An 18,972-nucleotide genomic window follows, 5' to 3' on the forward strand; every position below is an offset into this window, starting at 1 on the left:
AGGTAATACACCTCTAACAGGATCCACTTCACTAATTTAGCCCAACAAGATAGGCCCATTAAAATAATATAAATAGTGCACATTCCAAGAAGTAGGTATGTCATTAATTACAGTACTCTAACATCCGAGTGACGAACACCCTTTGCTGACTTGAGCGTTAGAGTGTCTTCTGTAGGTACTCCCATTCGACATTTTTTAGAAGACCGAGTGATCGAGTGACTGAGACTCCAAGGAGTAACAGAAAGTTTGGGAGAGGGAGCTGAGGAAGCTGAAGTGTAGACTCCAAACAATAATTTAAATTATATAAAAATATTTTTTTCTATGAAATCTTCAAACCAAATTTTTAAAAATAAATTATTTTAAAATTTATAAATTTTAATTTTGCTAACAAAAGTTTCTTATGTGCACATTTTTTTTTGAAATAGTTATTGCTTAAAATGTGTTTTTTAAATAATTAATTTTTTAAATAAATATTTTTAAAATTATTTTTCAAATCAATTGTCTTTTATTAATTACCTTTTAAAAATCCAAAATTATAAAATTTCTTTCTTCTAACCAAACTTCATCAAATAATCACATTTATAATTCGATTTTCGGAAACAAAATTCTGAAATCTTACAATAAACCATATTATTTAAATAATTATTTAGCACAGTATATTATTAGATAAAAATAAATAAAAATGTGTTATTCTTTGTATTCAAGTGTTAACTTATAAGACCAAGGTATATATGCAAGATAGAAATAATGTGTTATACATTATATTGTAAAACATTTAATTAAAATAATTGGAATCCATTAAACTTTACTCTAACTCTATTAAACTCTACTCTAACACCTATGGTAACAATTATTAAAATTATAATGATATATCTCTTTATTTGACAATTTCACGTTTAATAACTTTAAAAAAAATATTTAACAGTTTTCAACAACAATAACTAGTAAAAATATCTAAACTATTTTATATTAAATTAAAACTCAAGCAAACAAAATTGTATATGAATTTTATGTTTAATTTGATTGACTTTATAATAACAAAATCAAACTAGTTACAAACACTAAAAATAATTATCTTAATCAATTAAGGTGTTTTCCAATTTTATTTCTATACATTTCACATTTCTACATTTCCTTGCCTAAAATGATTAATCTATGGATCTCATACCTTTTTTCTTCTTATTTCTTCTCTTCAAAACTACCTATATTCCTTTCTTTATCTCCTCTTTCATGCATACAAAAAGACACTTAAGAAAACCCTACAAGCTGTTAAGATATTTTCTTAAAAAATGTCACTTGTGCTTGATTTAGACTCAACCACACAACATATTTTTACTTTCATTTCTTACCTTTTTTTTTTTACTTTATGTTCTTATAATATGTACAATATAATTTTAAAAATTTTCATTTTTTTACATGTGATTTACATTTTAGTGAAATATTATTTATCTTTCAAGTTATATTCTGAAATAGATTGGTTGTTACATGGATACTCATAAAATATAAAGACACTCTAATTTCCTAAAGTGGATTGATAGTACCAACCAACATGTGCCATTCAAGCACATAAATCACATACCCTTTGAGTTCAACACATACTTGAAAATAGATAGGGATTGTGAAGCCTTTTCTCTTATTCATCATTTTCCAAAGAGGAATCAAATCACCAAACATGCTAGGAATGATTAGTTAGTGCAATAAGGAAACAAAGATTAATATACATAAACCAATTGCCAATTTTCAAAGACTGAACAACCTTTAATCATAACACCCCCTACGCACTCATTCATATTTCATCTTTTCCTTTCTCCTTTCTTTTACTTCAACATAGTTTTCTATCATCTATCATCTTTTCTCCCTACCAAACAAAGATTCATTCCAAATTTCCCCTCCTTTTCCCTTCCTTCAAGCTTTGTCCTGCATTTTGTTTTCATCATTGTTCTTTACATCAGGAAATGATTATGAATAGGAATCAATTCATTGAACAACTTGGACACTATTTATGCATTGATGGATTTTCTTGTTATCTATTGTTAAGAAAAAGAGATAATAGGCATCAGTTTTCATGACTTGATGGACTTTAGGGATGCAAAGGTTGGCTTCTTTCTGTTTTGTAGTTTCTGTCTTGTCACTTTCTCCGAACAAGATGGTATGTTTACACTTCCCTATGAAATAGTATCATCATCCTTTTAACCTTAACTTTTTATTGTAGAAAACTAACTAAGAAATTCAGCATCCCATTTCCTTGATCATGTTTGTTTTCTCATACATACACACCCATTTGAGATCATTTACAACATTAAGTGTTGAAGCTGACTTATTTTTTTTCATGAAATTAATGTTCATTTGGTTTCATACATGTTGAAGAAGTGAGAATGATGAACATGATTTTAGCTTTGTGGCAGTACTTAAAAGTTGGACATTATCTGATAAATGTTCTCTAAATACAGTACTGGTATGGAAAAAGGGTTACTTTTGCCTTGCATCTCAGCAATCAATAAGAACTTGTGTACTTAACTTGTTTTACACTATCATTGATGATTCTATTATTTGGACATAACCAAATTTCTTGTAGTAAAGTCAACTTGTTCAAAATGTTTCTCATAGAATTTCAATGAGCAGGTTTCTTGAGTCTTTCTTGTGGGGGAAGAACCAGTTTCAGGGATTCATCTAACATTTCTTGGGTACCAGACACCACCTACGTAACCACAGGCAAGACTACCACCATCACATACAGTGAAGGTTCCTCCTCACTGAACATCTCAGCAAGGTTCTTCCCAAATTCGGGAAGGCGAAAATGTTACAGAATACCAGCAAACAATTCAACCACTTTGGTTCTGGTTAGAGCAAAATTTGTGTACAAGAACTATGATGGACTTGGGAAACCCCCTAAGTTCTATGTTTCAATTGGGACATCTATTGCTTCCACCATAAATCTTGCTGAAGATGATCCATGGAGTGAAGAGTTTCTATGGACAGTCAACATGGATACACTGCCATTCTGCTTAATTGCAATGCCTAAAGGGGGTTCACCTGTAATTTCTTCTCTTGAAATCAGACCACTTCCTCAGGGAGCCTACACAAATGGCATGAAAGAGTTTCCTAACAAGTTGCTTAGGAAGAGTTATAGAATTGATTGTGGACACTCAAATGATTCTATAAGGTAAGAAACCTTAACATCTATCAGATGAGAAATGTTAGAAACACATTCTTTGTTGTCCACTGAAATTGTTTGTTGAGATCATAAAATTTTGTGATTTTCACTGCTAAATTAATGACTCACTCGTGACTCTTAAGGTTTTCAATAAATTTTAGTCAATAATAGACAGAATTAGAAAGAGTGTATTAGAGAATGTACTGCCACCTCCAATTTCTTTCATAGTGATACCTTTTGTGATTACCCAAGGTTGTGAAGCTTTAGCTCTATAAAATACAGGTATCCCTTGGATCCATTTGATAGAATATGGGATGCTGATAGAAGTTTCACACCCTTTCATGTTGCCATTGGATTTAAGATTCAACTTAGCTTCAGACAGTCTAGTCTTGTAGAAGAACCACCAGCAGCTGTTCTTCAAACTGGGAGAGTTTTGGCTAGAAGTAATACTCTGACATACAACCTCCCTCTTGATGCATTAGGGGACTACTACATTATCCTCTACTTTGCAGGGATTCTTCCTGTCTTCCCCTCATTTGATGTTCTCATAAATGGAGAACTAGTAAAATCAAACTACAAAATAAATAGCTCTCAAACCAGTGCTTTGTACTTAACACGAAAGGGAATTGGGAGCTTGAATATCACATTAAAGAGTATCAGCTTTTACCCTCAGATCAATGCATTTGAAGTTTATGAGATGGTTGATATTCCAACTGATGCCTCCTCAACCACAGGTTTCTCTTCTCCTTGTCTCACTCTACATTTCGGTCTCTTTCCAATATATATAGGTCTGTTTGAATAAATCTATCTACAATCACTTATGAAAAAGAAAAATAAGAAAAATGAAATAAACTTATCCGTAAGTTAAAATTAGCTTATACACAAACTATAGTTCTTTCTAAATTCTTATTTTTAGCTTGTGCATAGGCTAATCTCAACTTATGAAGAAACTCATTTTACTTTTTTTCTTTTCTTTTTGAGGAGTGTTTATAGAGAAGTTTGTCCAAACACAAACTAACTATAGTTTGATTCATTTACTTATTCTTTTGCTCAACTTGAATGCCAGTTTCAGCACTGCAGGTTATTCAGCAGTCCACTGGTTTGGATCTTGGATGGCAGGATGATCCATGTCTGCCTTCCCCATGGGAGAAAATTGGCTGTGAAGGAAGCCACGTAACATCATTGTGTGTGCACTCAATAGATTGTTGTTGCTTTTTCCTTTCTTTCTCAATATACTAGCTTTTGTTTCATTGAAGATCTAATAGGAATGGCATTTTTTCAGGGATCTTTCAGACATAAATTTGAGATTCATTAGTCCTACATTCGGTGACTTGTTAGACCTCAAAATATTGTAATTTTCTTTCAACTAATGGGACATGATCCTTGTGCCTTTTGATTAGCTTATTTTGGAGAAATATTATATTTTCTTTCAGCTTCAGGAGACAGCTTTCGAAACATAAAAATGATTATTTCTCCATTTTTCAAACATGTACCATATCTGTTTCTGGTATTCAATTTCTTATGTTCATCTTTGGCCCTGTAATTATCAGGGATTTGCACAACACATCGCTTACTGGTGAAATACAGAATTTGGATGGCTTGCAGCATCTTGAGAAACTGTAATGCTTCCATATAGCTTGAACTTAAATATTGGTTTCATACAAAGTAGACTAATAAGCTAAAATTTTCAGGAACCTAAGTTTCAATCAGCTAACATCTATTGGTGCAGAGCTGGAGAACTTAATTAACCTTCAAATATTGTGAGTAACATATACCACATGTTTTTCAGATTCTGCAAAAACAATAGTTGAAAACTTACACATTACATTTCCCTTTGTATGTGAAGAGACTTGCAGAACAATAGTTTAATGGGAGTAGTACCTGATAGCTTGGGAGAGTTAGAGAACCTCCACTTAGTGTAAGCAAGAATCAGAAAACAATGAGTATCCTTTCTCTTTTCATCTTTTTATTTATTTCTGTATTCTATCCTTGACAATTGATATATTACAAATGTTTTCCTATCTGAAGGAATCTGGAAAACAACAAACTACAAGGTCCTCTGCCACAGTCATTGAACAAAGAAACATTAGAGATCAGGTATACAATTACTATTCTTGTCTGGTTAAGAAACCATGCATGCTAATTCCTTGATCATTTTCAGGACATCTGGTAATTTGTGTCTTACCTTTTCCTCAACATCATGTGATGATGCATTATCCAGTCCTCCAATTGAAGCACCAGAAGTTACTGTAGTTCCTCAGAAGAAGCACAATGTACATAACCATCTAGCAATCATAATAGGCATGGTTGGAGGAGCCACACTAGCCTTTCTCTTAATGTGTATTTCAGTGTTGATATACAAGACCAAACAACAATATGAAGCCTCACACACATCAAGTATGTATATTCTCTTACATCATGCACAATTATCTTGAACATTTTGTTTCATCATGTGCTACATTGATATCCTTGTCTTTTAGGAGGAGAAATGGATATGAGGAACTGGGGTGCTGCAAAAGTATTTTCCTACAAAGAAATCAAAGTAGCTACACGAAACTTCAAAGAAGTCATAGGAAAGGGTAGTTTTGGATCTGTTTATCTTGGGAAACTTCCAGATGGAAAATCTGTAGCTGTCAAAGTTCGATTTGACAAATCTCAACTGGGTGCTGATTCTTTCATCAATGAGGTTCGCTAACTGAATTTCTCCTACAAACAGCATAGCATACTTCATGGTATAGCTAAGCTGAGTTATACCAAAATTGTGCATAGTGAAATTGCAGAACAATAGTTTAATCATTCTCTTGGTATATATCTCAACCACATCACATATAGTTTGTATACAGTAGACATTATTCTTTTTTTTAAGACATTAAAAGTCGTTTACACATATTTTGCTTCTAGTAATATGTTCTCTATCGACTAGAAATTAGAACATTAGAACATTTTATAATATATAAGTGGTGCAAACCTGCTAGTTTTATAAGATTGAGTTAGGTTTAAAGTCCAATTCTTAAGAATTTATAAACTCTATTTATTAAGCAAAATTACTTAGTAATATTGAAATCATACACATTTTTTTATAATGGAATAAGAGGAAATTTATCAAACACTTCTATGAGAAAAAAAATAAAATGAGTTAAAAAAGTAATGAGTAAAAGCACCTCTTAAAAGCTCCTTCATCTAACTTCTCTATAAGTCCCTATAAGTTTAATAGAGCTAGATATGCTTGCCTTGGAAAAATCTAAGATCTGGAAACTTTAAAGAGATGTGTCTCATGTTTATCTAAATCCGAAATATTCTATGATAAAATGCTTTTCATAATTTTCTTACCTCAGGCCTAATTCTTTTTCCAACATCTACTATTGTGCTTAGGTTAATCTTCTGTCAAAAATCAGGCATCAAAATCTTGTGTCTTTGGAAGGATTTTGCCATGAAAGAAAGCATCAGATATTGGTTTATGAGTACTTGCCTGGTGGATCCCTTGCTGATCATCTCTATGGTACTAAAGACTTCAACACAAGTTTATTTAAGCCTATTACATATATATCTTTGTATGATTAAGTCTCTTTGGAGAAACTCTCATGAACACTATAAATGACTATTTTTATTCTTTTTTCTTTCTCTAGATACAAACAGTCAAAAGACTTCCTTAAGCTGGGTGAGAAGGTTGAAAATTGCTGTTGATGCAGCAAAAGGTACAACAACGAGTTCCTAAATAATAATAGTATGTTTAGATCATACTATAAACAAAATTTTGACCCTATCTTCTCTAATATATATTCTTTTTACTCTATGATACAATATGCACAGCTCATTTTAATTCTTGACCTTATTAAAACACCATTTAGTACTTAATTTTGAAAAATGTCATTGATGTTGAATTTTGTTCAACTAAATCAAGGACTAAAATGAAAAACATCTTCCTGAGTCAAGAACTAAGTGAAATTTAACTAAATGAAGGATTCAACTCATCAATATATATCAGAGATTTCAGGGGTCAGACTTTTCATTGTTTCTGTGTAAGAAGTCTTTTAATCCCTCAAAAAGAATAAACCTAATAAATATATGTTCTTCATTTTTGTAAACATGACAACAGACTTTTCAAACTTAATAAGAACAAGAACTGACAAAAAATTACAGTAATTAATATTATTGGCCATGTTTATAGATACTAACAGTAATACTAGACCAGATTACCGATTAGTGAAATTATGCAGTAGTGTTATTACATACTAATTTACTACATGGTATAAATTATGTTTGGTTATTGAAAAGGTTTGGACTATTTGCACAATGGAAGTGAACCAAGAATCATACATCGTGATGTGAAGTGCAGTAACATCCTCTTGGACATGGATATGAATGGCAAGGTCTGTGACTTAGGTCTCTCTAAGCAAGTAACTCAGGCAGATGCAACTCATGTCACCACTGTTGTCAAGGGCACTGCCGGTTACCTTGATCCAGAGTATGTCCTTTAATTTTATGACAATGGTCTTAATATTTTAATATATTAAAATATTAATTTTTTAAAAGTAGTTTTATTTGTATTTTTGCATAGACTAAATTACAAGTTTAGTACATTCCTCAATTTTGTATATCTTTTTTTTACTTGATTAAAATGTAGACTCATTTTAGAGGGAAAACAAATTAGAGCCATTGAAAAATTAGTGTTTTTTTTTCTTATTTATGAATACATTATATATGCAAATGAATCTCCTTGTACAGGTATTATTCCACTCAGCAGTTGACAGAGAAAAGTGATGTATATAGCTTTGGAGTTGTTCTTTTAGAACTCATTTGTGGAAGGGAGCCATTGATTCACTCTGGAACTCCTGATTCATTCAACTTGGTGTTATGGGTAAACAACATAGAATTCTCTTTTACTCTTTGTACAAAGTGGTAAATAGATTAAATTATCAAATATTCTATCTAATTCATTTTATCAAACTTTTTTCTGATCAAACTTCTGAAAATATGTTATATATTTTATAAATTTCTAAAAATATGTCTCAAAAAGTTTTTGAAAAAGATAATTCGAAAGTCATTTAAAAAAAGGTAAAATAGTCCTTGTGGAAGTTGATGGTTGCAGATAGAATTTTTTTGAAAGCTGATGGTTGCAGGAAGAATTTTGATTTGTCTGAAAACTTTTCATACTGCATTGCATTTCATGTTACTCTACCACTATTGTTCTTTTTTACATTTTTTTATAAGCTAAGTATTTTATTAATATAAATAGCCAATCTTAATTGTGCAAAACACCAACCAATTTTTTTTTCTTTTTTCCAAATTAGCTAAGTCAGAGTACTCATGGTAGTCTAGAGGGTATGAGAGAAAAAAAAACATTAACTTTGATATTTAAAAAAAATATCTTTATTATATCAAAATTAACATTTTTTATACATAGTCACTTTATTTATTATTCTCAAAAATCTGTTTTTGATCTTTTATAAAAAAAAATGGTGTTTAGATGTCAAACTTAATTGATATGCATAGGTCCTCTATTCATTATTTTGTCATGAGCTCAAAAAATTACAGGACAACCTCTTATTGTAGCATTGAATAATAAATAATTTTACACATGATATTATCTAGGATGGTTGGAAAAGATGTCACCTTTTACTTGGTTGGACCTTTTTAAGATATAGATTTGCTTTATCTAATTATAAGTTTTGCTAATTTGTGTTAGATATAACCTATTTAGGCCATTGCTTATATAAAAAAAATTCAAATTACTCATTAATGTACATGAAACAAATAAATTTTGAGATGAATATTTCAAATGTTTTATAACATATAATCTAAACTAAGTTCCTAAGTATTAAGGATTTTTCAATATGAAATACCTCAAAATAAAATTTATATTGTAAAATAAAGTTTTTGAAATAATTTAACAGTAATGAGAAGGTAAAATCATATAAAGTAATCATTATGTGACTTTTTTTATGTTTCTCAACTTGTTTATTTGTAAGTGCACTCAAACTCAGTTTAGATTCCTAGAAGTTATGCTTTAAATATGTTCATAAACTACCAATTGCAGGCCAAACCATACTTGCAGGCTGGTGCATTTGAGATAGTGGATGAAGACATAAGAGGAAGTTTTGATCCCTTGAGTATGAGGAAGGTAGCTCTCATGGCTATAAAGTCTGTGGAAAGGGATGCATCACAGAGGCCATCTATTGCAGAGGTATTGGCAGAGCTAAAGGAAGCCTACAATATTCAGCTCAGATTCCTTGAATCTTGTCAAAATGAGAATTGATTTTGCAGATACACATGCTGCATATCAAGTTAAATTATATTTTGCTCAATATCAATTCTTGTTGCTGATTGCAAGCAAACAAGGAAAAGAAAGCAACATAAAAAGGGAATTGATATCATATTTAATTAGTTTTGTAATTTATCATATTAGAATGAACAAACAAAGTATATCCAATCCAATAGCTACTAGATATTAGAGTTGGACTGGTATTTGATCCTTCCTTCTTTTTCCTTTCCTTGGAAGCAACTCAGAGAAAGAAAAACAGTAACATTCTAGAATGCAAAGGAAGTAACTAATGGGTTGGGAATAGAGTAGAAATTGCAAATCATGGACCGTGGACATGCTTTTTCAATCACAACGACCTCTAGATTTGATTTAGATTGGATGTAGTTTGGATAATTTTTAAGTTATGAAATGTTAGATCATGACACAGTAGTGTAAAAAATAAGATCCTCTACGAAAACATGTGAAATTTTGTCCTACTTTCTGCAATTTTTTTCTGCGTCCGTATTGCGCTTAAAAATTCACAAAAGTACTTTCATATGTTGTTTGCACCCTGTTAAGGAGGCACTTCCATAAACGAATGACAAAAAGAAGATACGTGGAAGAAAAGCCAGGACGTTTTGTTTTCGAAAACAAGTTTGTTCACTCTCGGTCTGGGACTTACTACGCCTTACTCCTAGGGTGTTTTGGTCTAAAATTTTTACCAGACGTTCGTCACTGTGTCTATTGAGTTTTGATTGAGATTTGAGCACCAGATTCGTCCCACAAGATTGGGAATAAACTTTTCATTGATCACTGCCAGGGCTGAAATGAAGGTTCGTTTGTGTGAAACTGTTTGATTTTTTTTGTGGTTGAATAATCATCCGTTTGACCTGAAATTTGTTGCGTTATGTCCTGAATTTAGTGCAGATTCTTACGTGGAATTTCAGGAAAAAACTATTTCGAGAGAATTTTTCACGCAAACCAAAGCTATCCTCAACCAAAACTTGTGAAATTTCGCCCTACTTTCTGAAATTTTTATTCTGCGTCCGTATTGCGCTTAAAAATACACACAAGTACTTTCATATGTTGTTTAAGCCTAGGTAAGGAGGAACTTCCATAAACGAATCACAAAAAGAAGATACGGGGAAGAAAAGCAAGGACATTTTGTTTTCGAAAAACAAGTTTTGTTCACTCTCGGTCTGGGACTTACTACGCCTTACTCCTTGGGTGTTTTGGTCTAAATTTTTTACCAGATGTTAGTCACTTTGTCTATTGAGTTTTTGCTGAGATTTGAGCTCCAGATTCGTCCCACAAGACTGGCAATAAACATTTTATTGATCACTGTCAAGGCTCAAAGGAAAGTTCGTTTGTGTGAAAATGTTTGATTTTTTTCGTGGGTGAGTACTCATCCGTTTGATCTGAAATTTGTTGTGTTTTGTCCCGAATTTAGTGCAGATTCTTACGTGGAATTTCAGGAAAAAACTATTTTGAGAAAATTTTTCACGCAAACCAAGGCTATCGTCAACCAAAACTTGTGAAATTTCTCCCTACTTTCTGGAATTTTTATTCTGCGTCCGTATTGCGCTTAAAAATGCACACAAGTACTTTCATATGTTGTTTGCGCCCAGGTAAGGAGGCACTTCCATAAACTAATCACAAAAAGAAGATACGGGGAAGAAAAGCAAGGACATTTTGTTTTCGAAAAACAAGTTTTGTTCACTCTCGGTCTAGGACTTACTACACCTTACTCCATGGGTGTTTTGGTCTAAAAATTTTACCAGACGTTCGTCACTGTGTCTTTTGAGTTTTGACTGAGATTTGAGCCCCAGATTCGTCCCACAAGACTGGCAATAAAATTTGTACTGATCACTGCCAGGCCTAAAAGAAAGGTTCGTTTGTGTGAAATTGTTTGATTTTTTTCGTGGGTGAATAATCATCCGTTTGACCAGTTTTTTTTGCGTTTGGTCCCGAATTCAGTGTAGATTCTTATGGTGAATTTCAGGTAAAAACTATTTCGGGAGAATTTTTCATGCAAACCAAGGCTATCCTCTACCAAAACTTGTGAAATTTCGCCATACTTTCTGCAATTTTTATTCTGCGTCCGTATTGCGCTTAAAAATACACACAAGTACTTTCATATGTTGTTTGCGCCCAAGTAAGGAGGCACTTCCATAAACGAATCAAAAAGAGAAGATACAGGGAAGAAAAGTCATAACGTTTTGTTTTCGAAAAACCAGTTTTGTTCACTCTCGGTCTGGGACTTACTACGCCTTACTCTCGGTCAGAAAAAACTATTTTGAGAGAATTTTTCAGAATTTTTCACGCAAACCAAGGTTATCCTCTACCTATACTTGTGAAATTTCGCCCTATCCTATTGCGCTTAAAAATTTACACAAGTGCTTTCATACGTTGTTTGCGCCTAGGTAAGGAGCCACTTCCATAAAGGAATCACAAAAAGAAGATATGGGGAAGAAAAGCCAGGACGTTTTGTTTTCGAAAAACCAATTTTGTTCACTCTCGGTTTGAGACTTACTACGCCTTACTCCTTGGATGATTTGGTCTAAAAACATTACCAAACGTTCGTCACTGTGTCTATTGAGTTTTGGATGAGATTTGAGCCCCAGACTCGTCCCACAAGACTGGCAATAAACTTTTTACTGATCACTACCACCGCTGAAAGGAAAGTTCGTTTGTCTGAAAGTATTTGATTTTTTGTGTGGGTGAATACTCATCCGTTTGACATGAGATTTATCGCGTTTTGTCCCTAATTCAGTGCAGAATCATACGTGGAATTTCAGGAAAAAAAATATTTCGGGAGAATTTTTCACGCAATCCAAGGCGACCTCTACTAAAACTTGTGAAATTTCGCCCTACTTTCCGCAATTTTTATTCTGCGTCCGTGTTGTGCTTAAAAATTCATATATGTACTTTCATATGTTGTTTGCGCCCAGATAAGGAGGAACTTCCATATAGGAATCACAAAAAGAAGATACGGGGAAGTAAAGCTAGGACGTTTTATTTTCGAAACACTAGTTTTGTTCACTCTCGTTTGGGACTTACTAAACCTTACTCCTTGTGTCTTTTGGTGTAAATTTATTACCAGACGTTCATCACTGTGTCTATTGAGTTTTGGATGAGATTTGAACATCAAATTCGTCCCACAAGACTGACAATAAACTTTTTATTGATCACTGCCAGGGCTGAAAGAAAGCTTCGTTTGTGTGAAACTATTTGATTTTTTCGTGGGTGAATACTCATCCGTTTGACCTGAAATTTGTTGCGTTTTGTCCCGAATTCAGTGCAGATTCTTATGTGGAATTTCAGGAAAAACTATTTTGAGAGGATTTTTCAGAATTTTTCACGCAAACTAAGGCTATCCTCTACCAAAACTTGTGAAATTTCGCCCTACGTTCTGCAATTTTTATTCTGCGTCTGTATTGCGCTTAAAAATTCACACAAGTACTTTCATATGTTGTTTGCGCCCAGGTAAGGAGGCACTTCCATAAAGGAATCTCAAAAAGAAGATACGGGGAAAAAAAGCCAGGACGTTTTCTTTTCGAAAAACCAGTTTTGTTCACTCTCGTTTTGGGACTAACTACGCCTTACTCCTTTGGTGTCTTGATCTAAAATTTTTACCAGACGTTCGTCACTGTGTCTATTTAGTTTTGGATGAGATTTGAGCCTCAGATTCGTCCCACAAGACTGGCCATAAACTTTTTATTGATCACTGCCAGGGTTGAAAGAAAGCTTCGTTTGTGTGAAACTGTTTGATTTTTTTCGTCGGTGAATACTCAACTGTTTGACCTGAAATTTGTAGCGTTTTGTCCCCAATTCGGTGCAGATTCGTATGTGGAATTATAGGAAAAAACTATTTCGGGAGAACTTTCAGAAATTTTTCACGAAAACCATGGCTATCCTCTACTAAAACTTATGAAATTTCGCCTTACTTTCTGCAATTTTTTTTTACGTCCATATTGCGCTTAAAAATACACACAAGTAATTTCATATGTTGTTTGCACCCAAGTAAGGAGGCACTTCCAAAAATGAATCACAAAAAGAAGATACGGGAAAGAAAATCCAGGACATTTTGTTTTCGAAAAACCAGTTTTGTTCACTCTTGGTCTGGGACTTACTACACCGTACTCCTAGGATTATTTGGTCTAAAAATTTTACCAGACGTTCGTCACTGTGTCTATTGAGTTTTGGCTGAGATTTGAGCCCATGCTTCGTCCCACAAGACTGGCAATAAACTTTTTATTGATCACTGCCAGGGCTGAAAGGAATGTTTGTTGTGCGGAATTGTTTGAGTTTTTTCGTGGGTGAATACTCATCCGTTTGACCTGAAATTTGTCGCGTTTTGTCCCGAATTCAGTGCAAATTCTCACGTGGAATTTCAGGAAAAAACTATTTTGGGAGATTTTTTTAGAATTTTTCACGCAAACCAAGGCTATCCTCTACCAAAACATGTGAAATTGCATTCTATATTCTGCAATTTCTATTCAGCGTCCGTATTACGCTTAAAAATTCACACAAGTACTTTCATATGTTGTTTGCGCCCAGGTAAGGAGGCACTTCCATAAAGGAATCACAAAAGAAGATACGGGGAAGACAAGCCAGGACATTTTGATTTCGAAAAACCAGTTTTGTTCACTCTCTGTTTGGGACTTACTACGCCTTACTCCTTGGATGTTTAGGTCTAAAATTTTTACGAGACGTTCGTTACTGTGACTATTGAGTTTTGGATGAGATTTAAGCCTCAGGTTCGTCCCACAAGACTGGCAATAAACTTTTTATTGATCACTGCCAGGGCTGAAAGAAAGCTTCGTTTGTGTGAAACTGTTTGATTTTTTTCGTGGGTGAATACTTATCTATTTAACATGAAATTTGTCGCGTTTTGTTCCGAATTCAGTGCAGATTTGTATCGTGAATTTCAGGAAATACTATTTCGGGAGAATTTTTCACGCAAACCAAGGCTATCCTCTACCAAAACTTTTGAAATTTCGCCATACTTTCTGCAATTTTTATTTTGCATCCGTATTGCGCTTAAAAATTCACACAAGTACTTTCATATGTTGTTTGCCCCCAGGCAAGGAGGCACTTCCATAAAAGAATCACAAAAAGAAGATACGGGGAAGTAAACCCAGGACGTTTTGTTTTCGAAAAACCAGTTTTGTTCATTCTCGGTCTGGGACTTACTACGCCTTAGTCCTAGGATGATTTGGTCTAAAACTTTAACCAGACGTTCGTCACTGTGTCTATTGAGTTTTGGCTGATATTTGAGCTCCATATTCGTCCCACAAGACTGGCAATAAACTTTTTATTGATCACTGCCAGGGTAGAAAGGAAGCTTCGTTTGTGTGAAACTGTTTGATTTTTTTCCTGGGTGAATACGCATCGGTTTGACCTTAAATTTGTCGCGTATTGTCCCGAATTCAGTGCAGATGCTTACGTGAAATTTCAGAATAAACAATTTCAGAAGAATTTTTCACGCAAACCACGGCTATCCTTTACCGAAACTTATGAAATTTTGCCCTACTTTTTGCAATTTTTATTGTGCGTCTATATTGCGCTTAAAAACTCAAACAAGTACTTTCATATGTTTTTTGCGCCTAGGTGAGGAGACACTTCCATAAACGAATCACAAAAAGAAGATACGGGGAAAAAAATACAGCACGTTTTATTTCGAAAAACCAGTTTTGTTCACTCTCGATCTAAGACTTACTACGCCTTACTCCTTTGATGATTTGGTCTAAAATTTTTACCAGATGTTCGTCACTGTGTCTATTGACTTTTGGCTGAGATTTGAGCCCAAGATTCGTCCCAAAAGACTGGCAACAAACTTTTTATTGATCACTACCAGGACTGAAAGGAAGGTTGGTTTGCGTGAAACCATTTGATTTTTTTAGTGGGTGAATGAATACTCTTCCGTTTGACCTGAAATTTGTCGCGTTTTGTCCCGATTTAAGTGCATATTCTTACGTGGAATTTCGGGAAAATAACTATTGCGGGAGAATTTATCAGAATTTTCACGCAAACCAAGGCTCTACCAAAACTTGTGAAATTTCGTCCTACTTTCTGCAATTTTTATTTCGCGTCCATATTTCGCTTAAAAATTCAAACAAGTACTTTCATATGTTGTTTGCGCCTAGGTAAGGAGACACTTCCATAAATGAATCACAAAAAGAAAATACGGGGAAGAAAGGCAGGACGTTTTGTTTTCGAAAAACCAGTTTTGTTCACTCTCGATCTTGGTCTTACTAGTCCTTACTCATTGAATGTTTTCGTCTAAAATTTTTACCAAACGTTCATCACTGTGTCTATTGAGATTTGACTGAGATTTGAGCCTCAGATTCGTCCCACAAGACTGGCAATAAACTTTTTATTGATCACTGCTAGGGCTGAAAGGAAGGTTCGTTTATGTGAAACTGCTTGATTTTTTTGTGGGTGAATACTCATCCGTTTGGCCTGAAATTTGTCGCGTTTTTGTTGGGTCTATTAGTGTCTAAGTTCAAGAGGGGAGGGGTGAATTGAGCTTATAAAATTTTCGCAAGAACACACAATTTTTCAGTATTCCAGAGGCAAAAAGAACAGATTGATTTTACACGAAACAGATTGATTTTTTAGAGCAGTATTGGCACAATCTGAATTTTGTTCACTGTAAAATTGTGATCAACAGAGAATCAGAACAGAACCAGATCAGCTTATTATTGTGAGGATAAAGGATATAGCTATGCTTAGAGATCAACCAAAATTACACAACACAAGATCTCAAGAAAAATGTTCCTTTCACAGGTTTTAATGAATGGTCAGTTTGTTCACAATTCACTTAAGCCATTATATGCAGCAACCTTGTTTATGATCAGAAACCTTTAACAAAACAGGAAGAACAATTTTCACTTAACCCAGAATTAACAGATTCAATTTAAAAAGAACAGATTTAGTTCTTGACAGGATTAAGCAAAGACAGAAAAGAGTGCAGGGATGAGAATGCAAGATACACACGTTTTTATACTGGTTCACTCATACAGAGCTACATCCAGTCTCACCTTACCCCAAGGTGGAATTCACTAAAAAACAGTGCCAATTACTTACAAAACCAGCAGTTCTTGAACCCTACAAGAACACCACATACAATGCTGAAAAACCCTATTTCAGCACACCTTGCACTCCAAGAAACCCTATCAAGGAGTGACTAACACTTACACCTTTACAAAACAGAATAAAGGAAAGATTACACCTGAAAAGAAGATGCAAGAACTCAAAACCAGTAGTTCAATTTGCTGCAGAAACTGCACCAGCACCTTCACCAAGATTCAAGGTTTCCTAGAACAAGCACACTTGAAAATCTCTTTGGAAACCTTTCACAAACTCTTTTCAATCCTTCTTCTCACATGGAAATTGTTTAATCTCTGTTAAAAGCGTAATTCCTCAGCACTCTTTCATGTGAGAGAGACATTGTTTATATAGAAAACAGTTTCTAACTTCTTTTCAAAAAACAGTTGAAAAGCAGTTAAGAAAACAACAGATTCAGTTTTGAACTTAACAGATTTATTCTGTAAAAACTGCCAACTCAGCTTAACAGAAATAACTGTCTGAGTGGTACCTTTGGAGCCCTGACTAACTTGTGAAAAACCTTTCAGCACACCAAGGAATAAACCTGTTCTTTCACAGTAAAACAGATTAAAGTATAACACACAGGCCAGCTCAGCTTAACTGAAATAACGAACTGAGCTTTCCCTTGGTGCCTTAACAGAAGTTTAGAAAAGCCTTTTAACAGAGAAGAAATAAACAGATTCTTTCTCCATAAAACAGATTTATTTGTGTACTGTTTTAAAACTGTTAAAACCATTTTAAAAAGCTTTCTAAAAACTATTTAACAAAAGCCTTTTTAACAGAGAAGAAATAAACAGATTCTTTCTCTATAAAACAGATTTATTTGTGTACTGTTTTAAAACTGTTAAAAACATTTCAAAAGCTTTTCAAAAACCATTTAACCACATCATGTGCTTGATCTAGACTTGGTTAGGCATCTAGGATAGGTTACACAGCAAAAGGCAATCATACACACTTACAAGCCTAATTACATATGAATCTAAAACCTATTACAATCTTCAAAGCACCCAAGCCATTTTCTTCATCAAACACACATCAAGCCTTGGTAGGGAAGAAGCTTCCTCCAGCTTAAACAATCTCCCCCTGTTTGATGGAGACAAATTCCCTTTGCTTTGCACAGCTTTGAAGAGAGATCATGACCAAATCTGTACAGAACCATATACACAGAAAACAGGTGTTAAAGCAGAACAACAGATTTAGAAATGATATACCTGCAGATTTAACATCTGAATCATATCAGCAGCCACTGTGAATATCATCTGCAGAACCTGTACCAGGCTATTCTTAGGTTGTTCTCTAGGCTATTCTTCTCCCCCTTTGGATTCATCAAACAGAATGGGAGCACAAAATACCACAGAAACAATAATAGCCATACATAACAGTTCAAATAAAACCAATAAACCATAGAGGTTCATTACAAATCACAAAACAACTAAAAACCAGTGCAGAAATGAAACAGTACAGATTAATTCCAAATTGCTCAACAACATATAAAAGATAAAGACTTAGAAATAGGATCACTTGTTGTTGTAATAAAGCTCAGCTAGCTGCACTTGAACTCCTTCAAGTTGATCATCCAAGTGTTGAAACCTGGCGTAGGTCATCTCATAGTGTGCTTTCTGCTCATATGTGAGTGTGTCCAGCCTACTTAGCACTTGTCTTTCAAACATAGACAAAGGTTCACCTCTGTATTCAGGTGCCTCATATGCAACCATTGCATTTTGGCTTGTAGCAGCAATATCCTCATGTCCAGCAGAGTGTACTTGTGATGCATCCATGTTCTGCACTCCATCAGCATTTTCTTCTTCATTTTCTGGATCAGCAGCTTCATTTTCAGCTCTGTTTGCAGCATTCCTTCTGAATATCCAGCTATCATCTTCCTTTTGAAATCCCATCTTGAGGAGAGTGGAGTTGTCTATCTCACTTGCTGCCTTAATTGTGTCATTTCTTTCATTTGTAGTGTCAACTTCAAAGTAATCAATTAGCTTTGACACAAAAATTACATATGGAAAGCGATAGTCTGGTAACCTTGTGGATTTGAGCATATGCTCCACCATAGTACTTACCCAATTTACCTTGAGTTGATTCATGATGCAGTATAGTAAAATCAAGTCCTCTTCATGGAGAGTTGCATGATTACTTCCTCTTGGAGTAAGCTGCCAAGCAATGATGTAGGCAAGGAGTCTTGGAATGATTGTGAGATTTCCAGCATGAAATCTAGCCACTGGTTCAGCAGGATTCCTCACACAACTTCTGTAAAACTGCATCTTGTTGAATCCCTGGATTCCAGCAGTGTTCCCTTTGCTTACCTTCATTCCAGAATATTTGATTCCTCCCACATTGCTCCATATTTCCCTTGTAATCTTCAGCTTCACACCTTTCACATGGGAGATCAGATTTTTGCCATCTTGAACCAAGTTGCTATAGAAAACTTTCACCAAATCTGGATATACATTTCCAGTCA

At 34.2% G+C, this 18,972-nt stretch overlaps 1 protein-coding gene across 4 annotated transcripts; it reads left to right on the plus strand.

Annotated features, from left to right (window-relative positions):
- Positions 1-1,745: 1,745 nt before the first annotated feature.
- Positions 1,746-9,630, plus strand: LOC137819336 (Leucine-rich repeat protein kinase family protein). 4 transcript variants are annotated; one of them, XM_068623146.2, is made up of 16 exons: positions 1,746-2,094; positions 2,623-3,163; positions 3,437-3,888; positions 4,221-4,338; positions 4,437-4,505; positions 4,705-4,773; positions 4,846-4,914; positions 5,001-5,072; positions 5,183-5,251; positions 5,316-5,551; positions 5,635-5,840; positions 6,527-6,653; positions 6,781-6,849; positions 7,430-7,619; positions 7,880-8,012; positions 9,192-9,630. In XM_068623146.2, the coding sequence occupies exons 2-16, from the start codon at positions 2,985-2,987 to the stop codon at positions 9,408-9,410; spliced, it is 2,277 nt and encodes a 758-aa protein (XP_068479247.1). In that variant the 5' UTR covers positions 1,746-2,094; positions 2,623-2,984; the 3' UTR covers positions 9,411-9,630. The 4 variants fall into 4 exon arrangements, with proteins under 4 accessions (XP_068479247.1, XP_068479245.1, XP_068479246.1 ...); XM_068623144.2 differs by having other exon boundaries at positions 1,750-2,149; XM_068623145.2 differs by having other exon boundaries at positions 1,937-2,149; positions 4,227-4,338.
- The last annotated feature ends 9,342 nt before the right edge of the window (positions 9,631-18,972 follow it).

Source organism: Phaseolus vulgaris, chromosome 10 (genome assembly GCF_051622355.1).
Source record: "Phaseolus vulgaris cultivar YP4 chromosome 10, ASM5162235v1, whole genome shotgun sequence".
Taxonomy (NCBI): domain Eukaryota; kingdom Viridiplantae; phylum Streptophyta; class Magnoliopsida; order Fabales; family Fabaceae; genus Phaseolus; species Phaseolus vulgaris.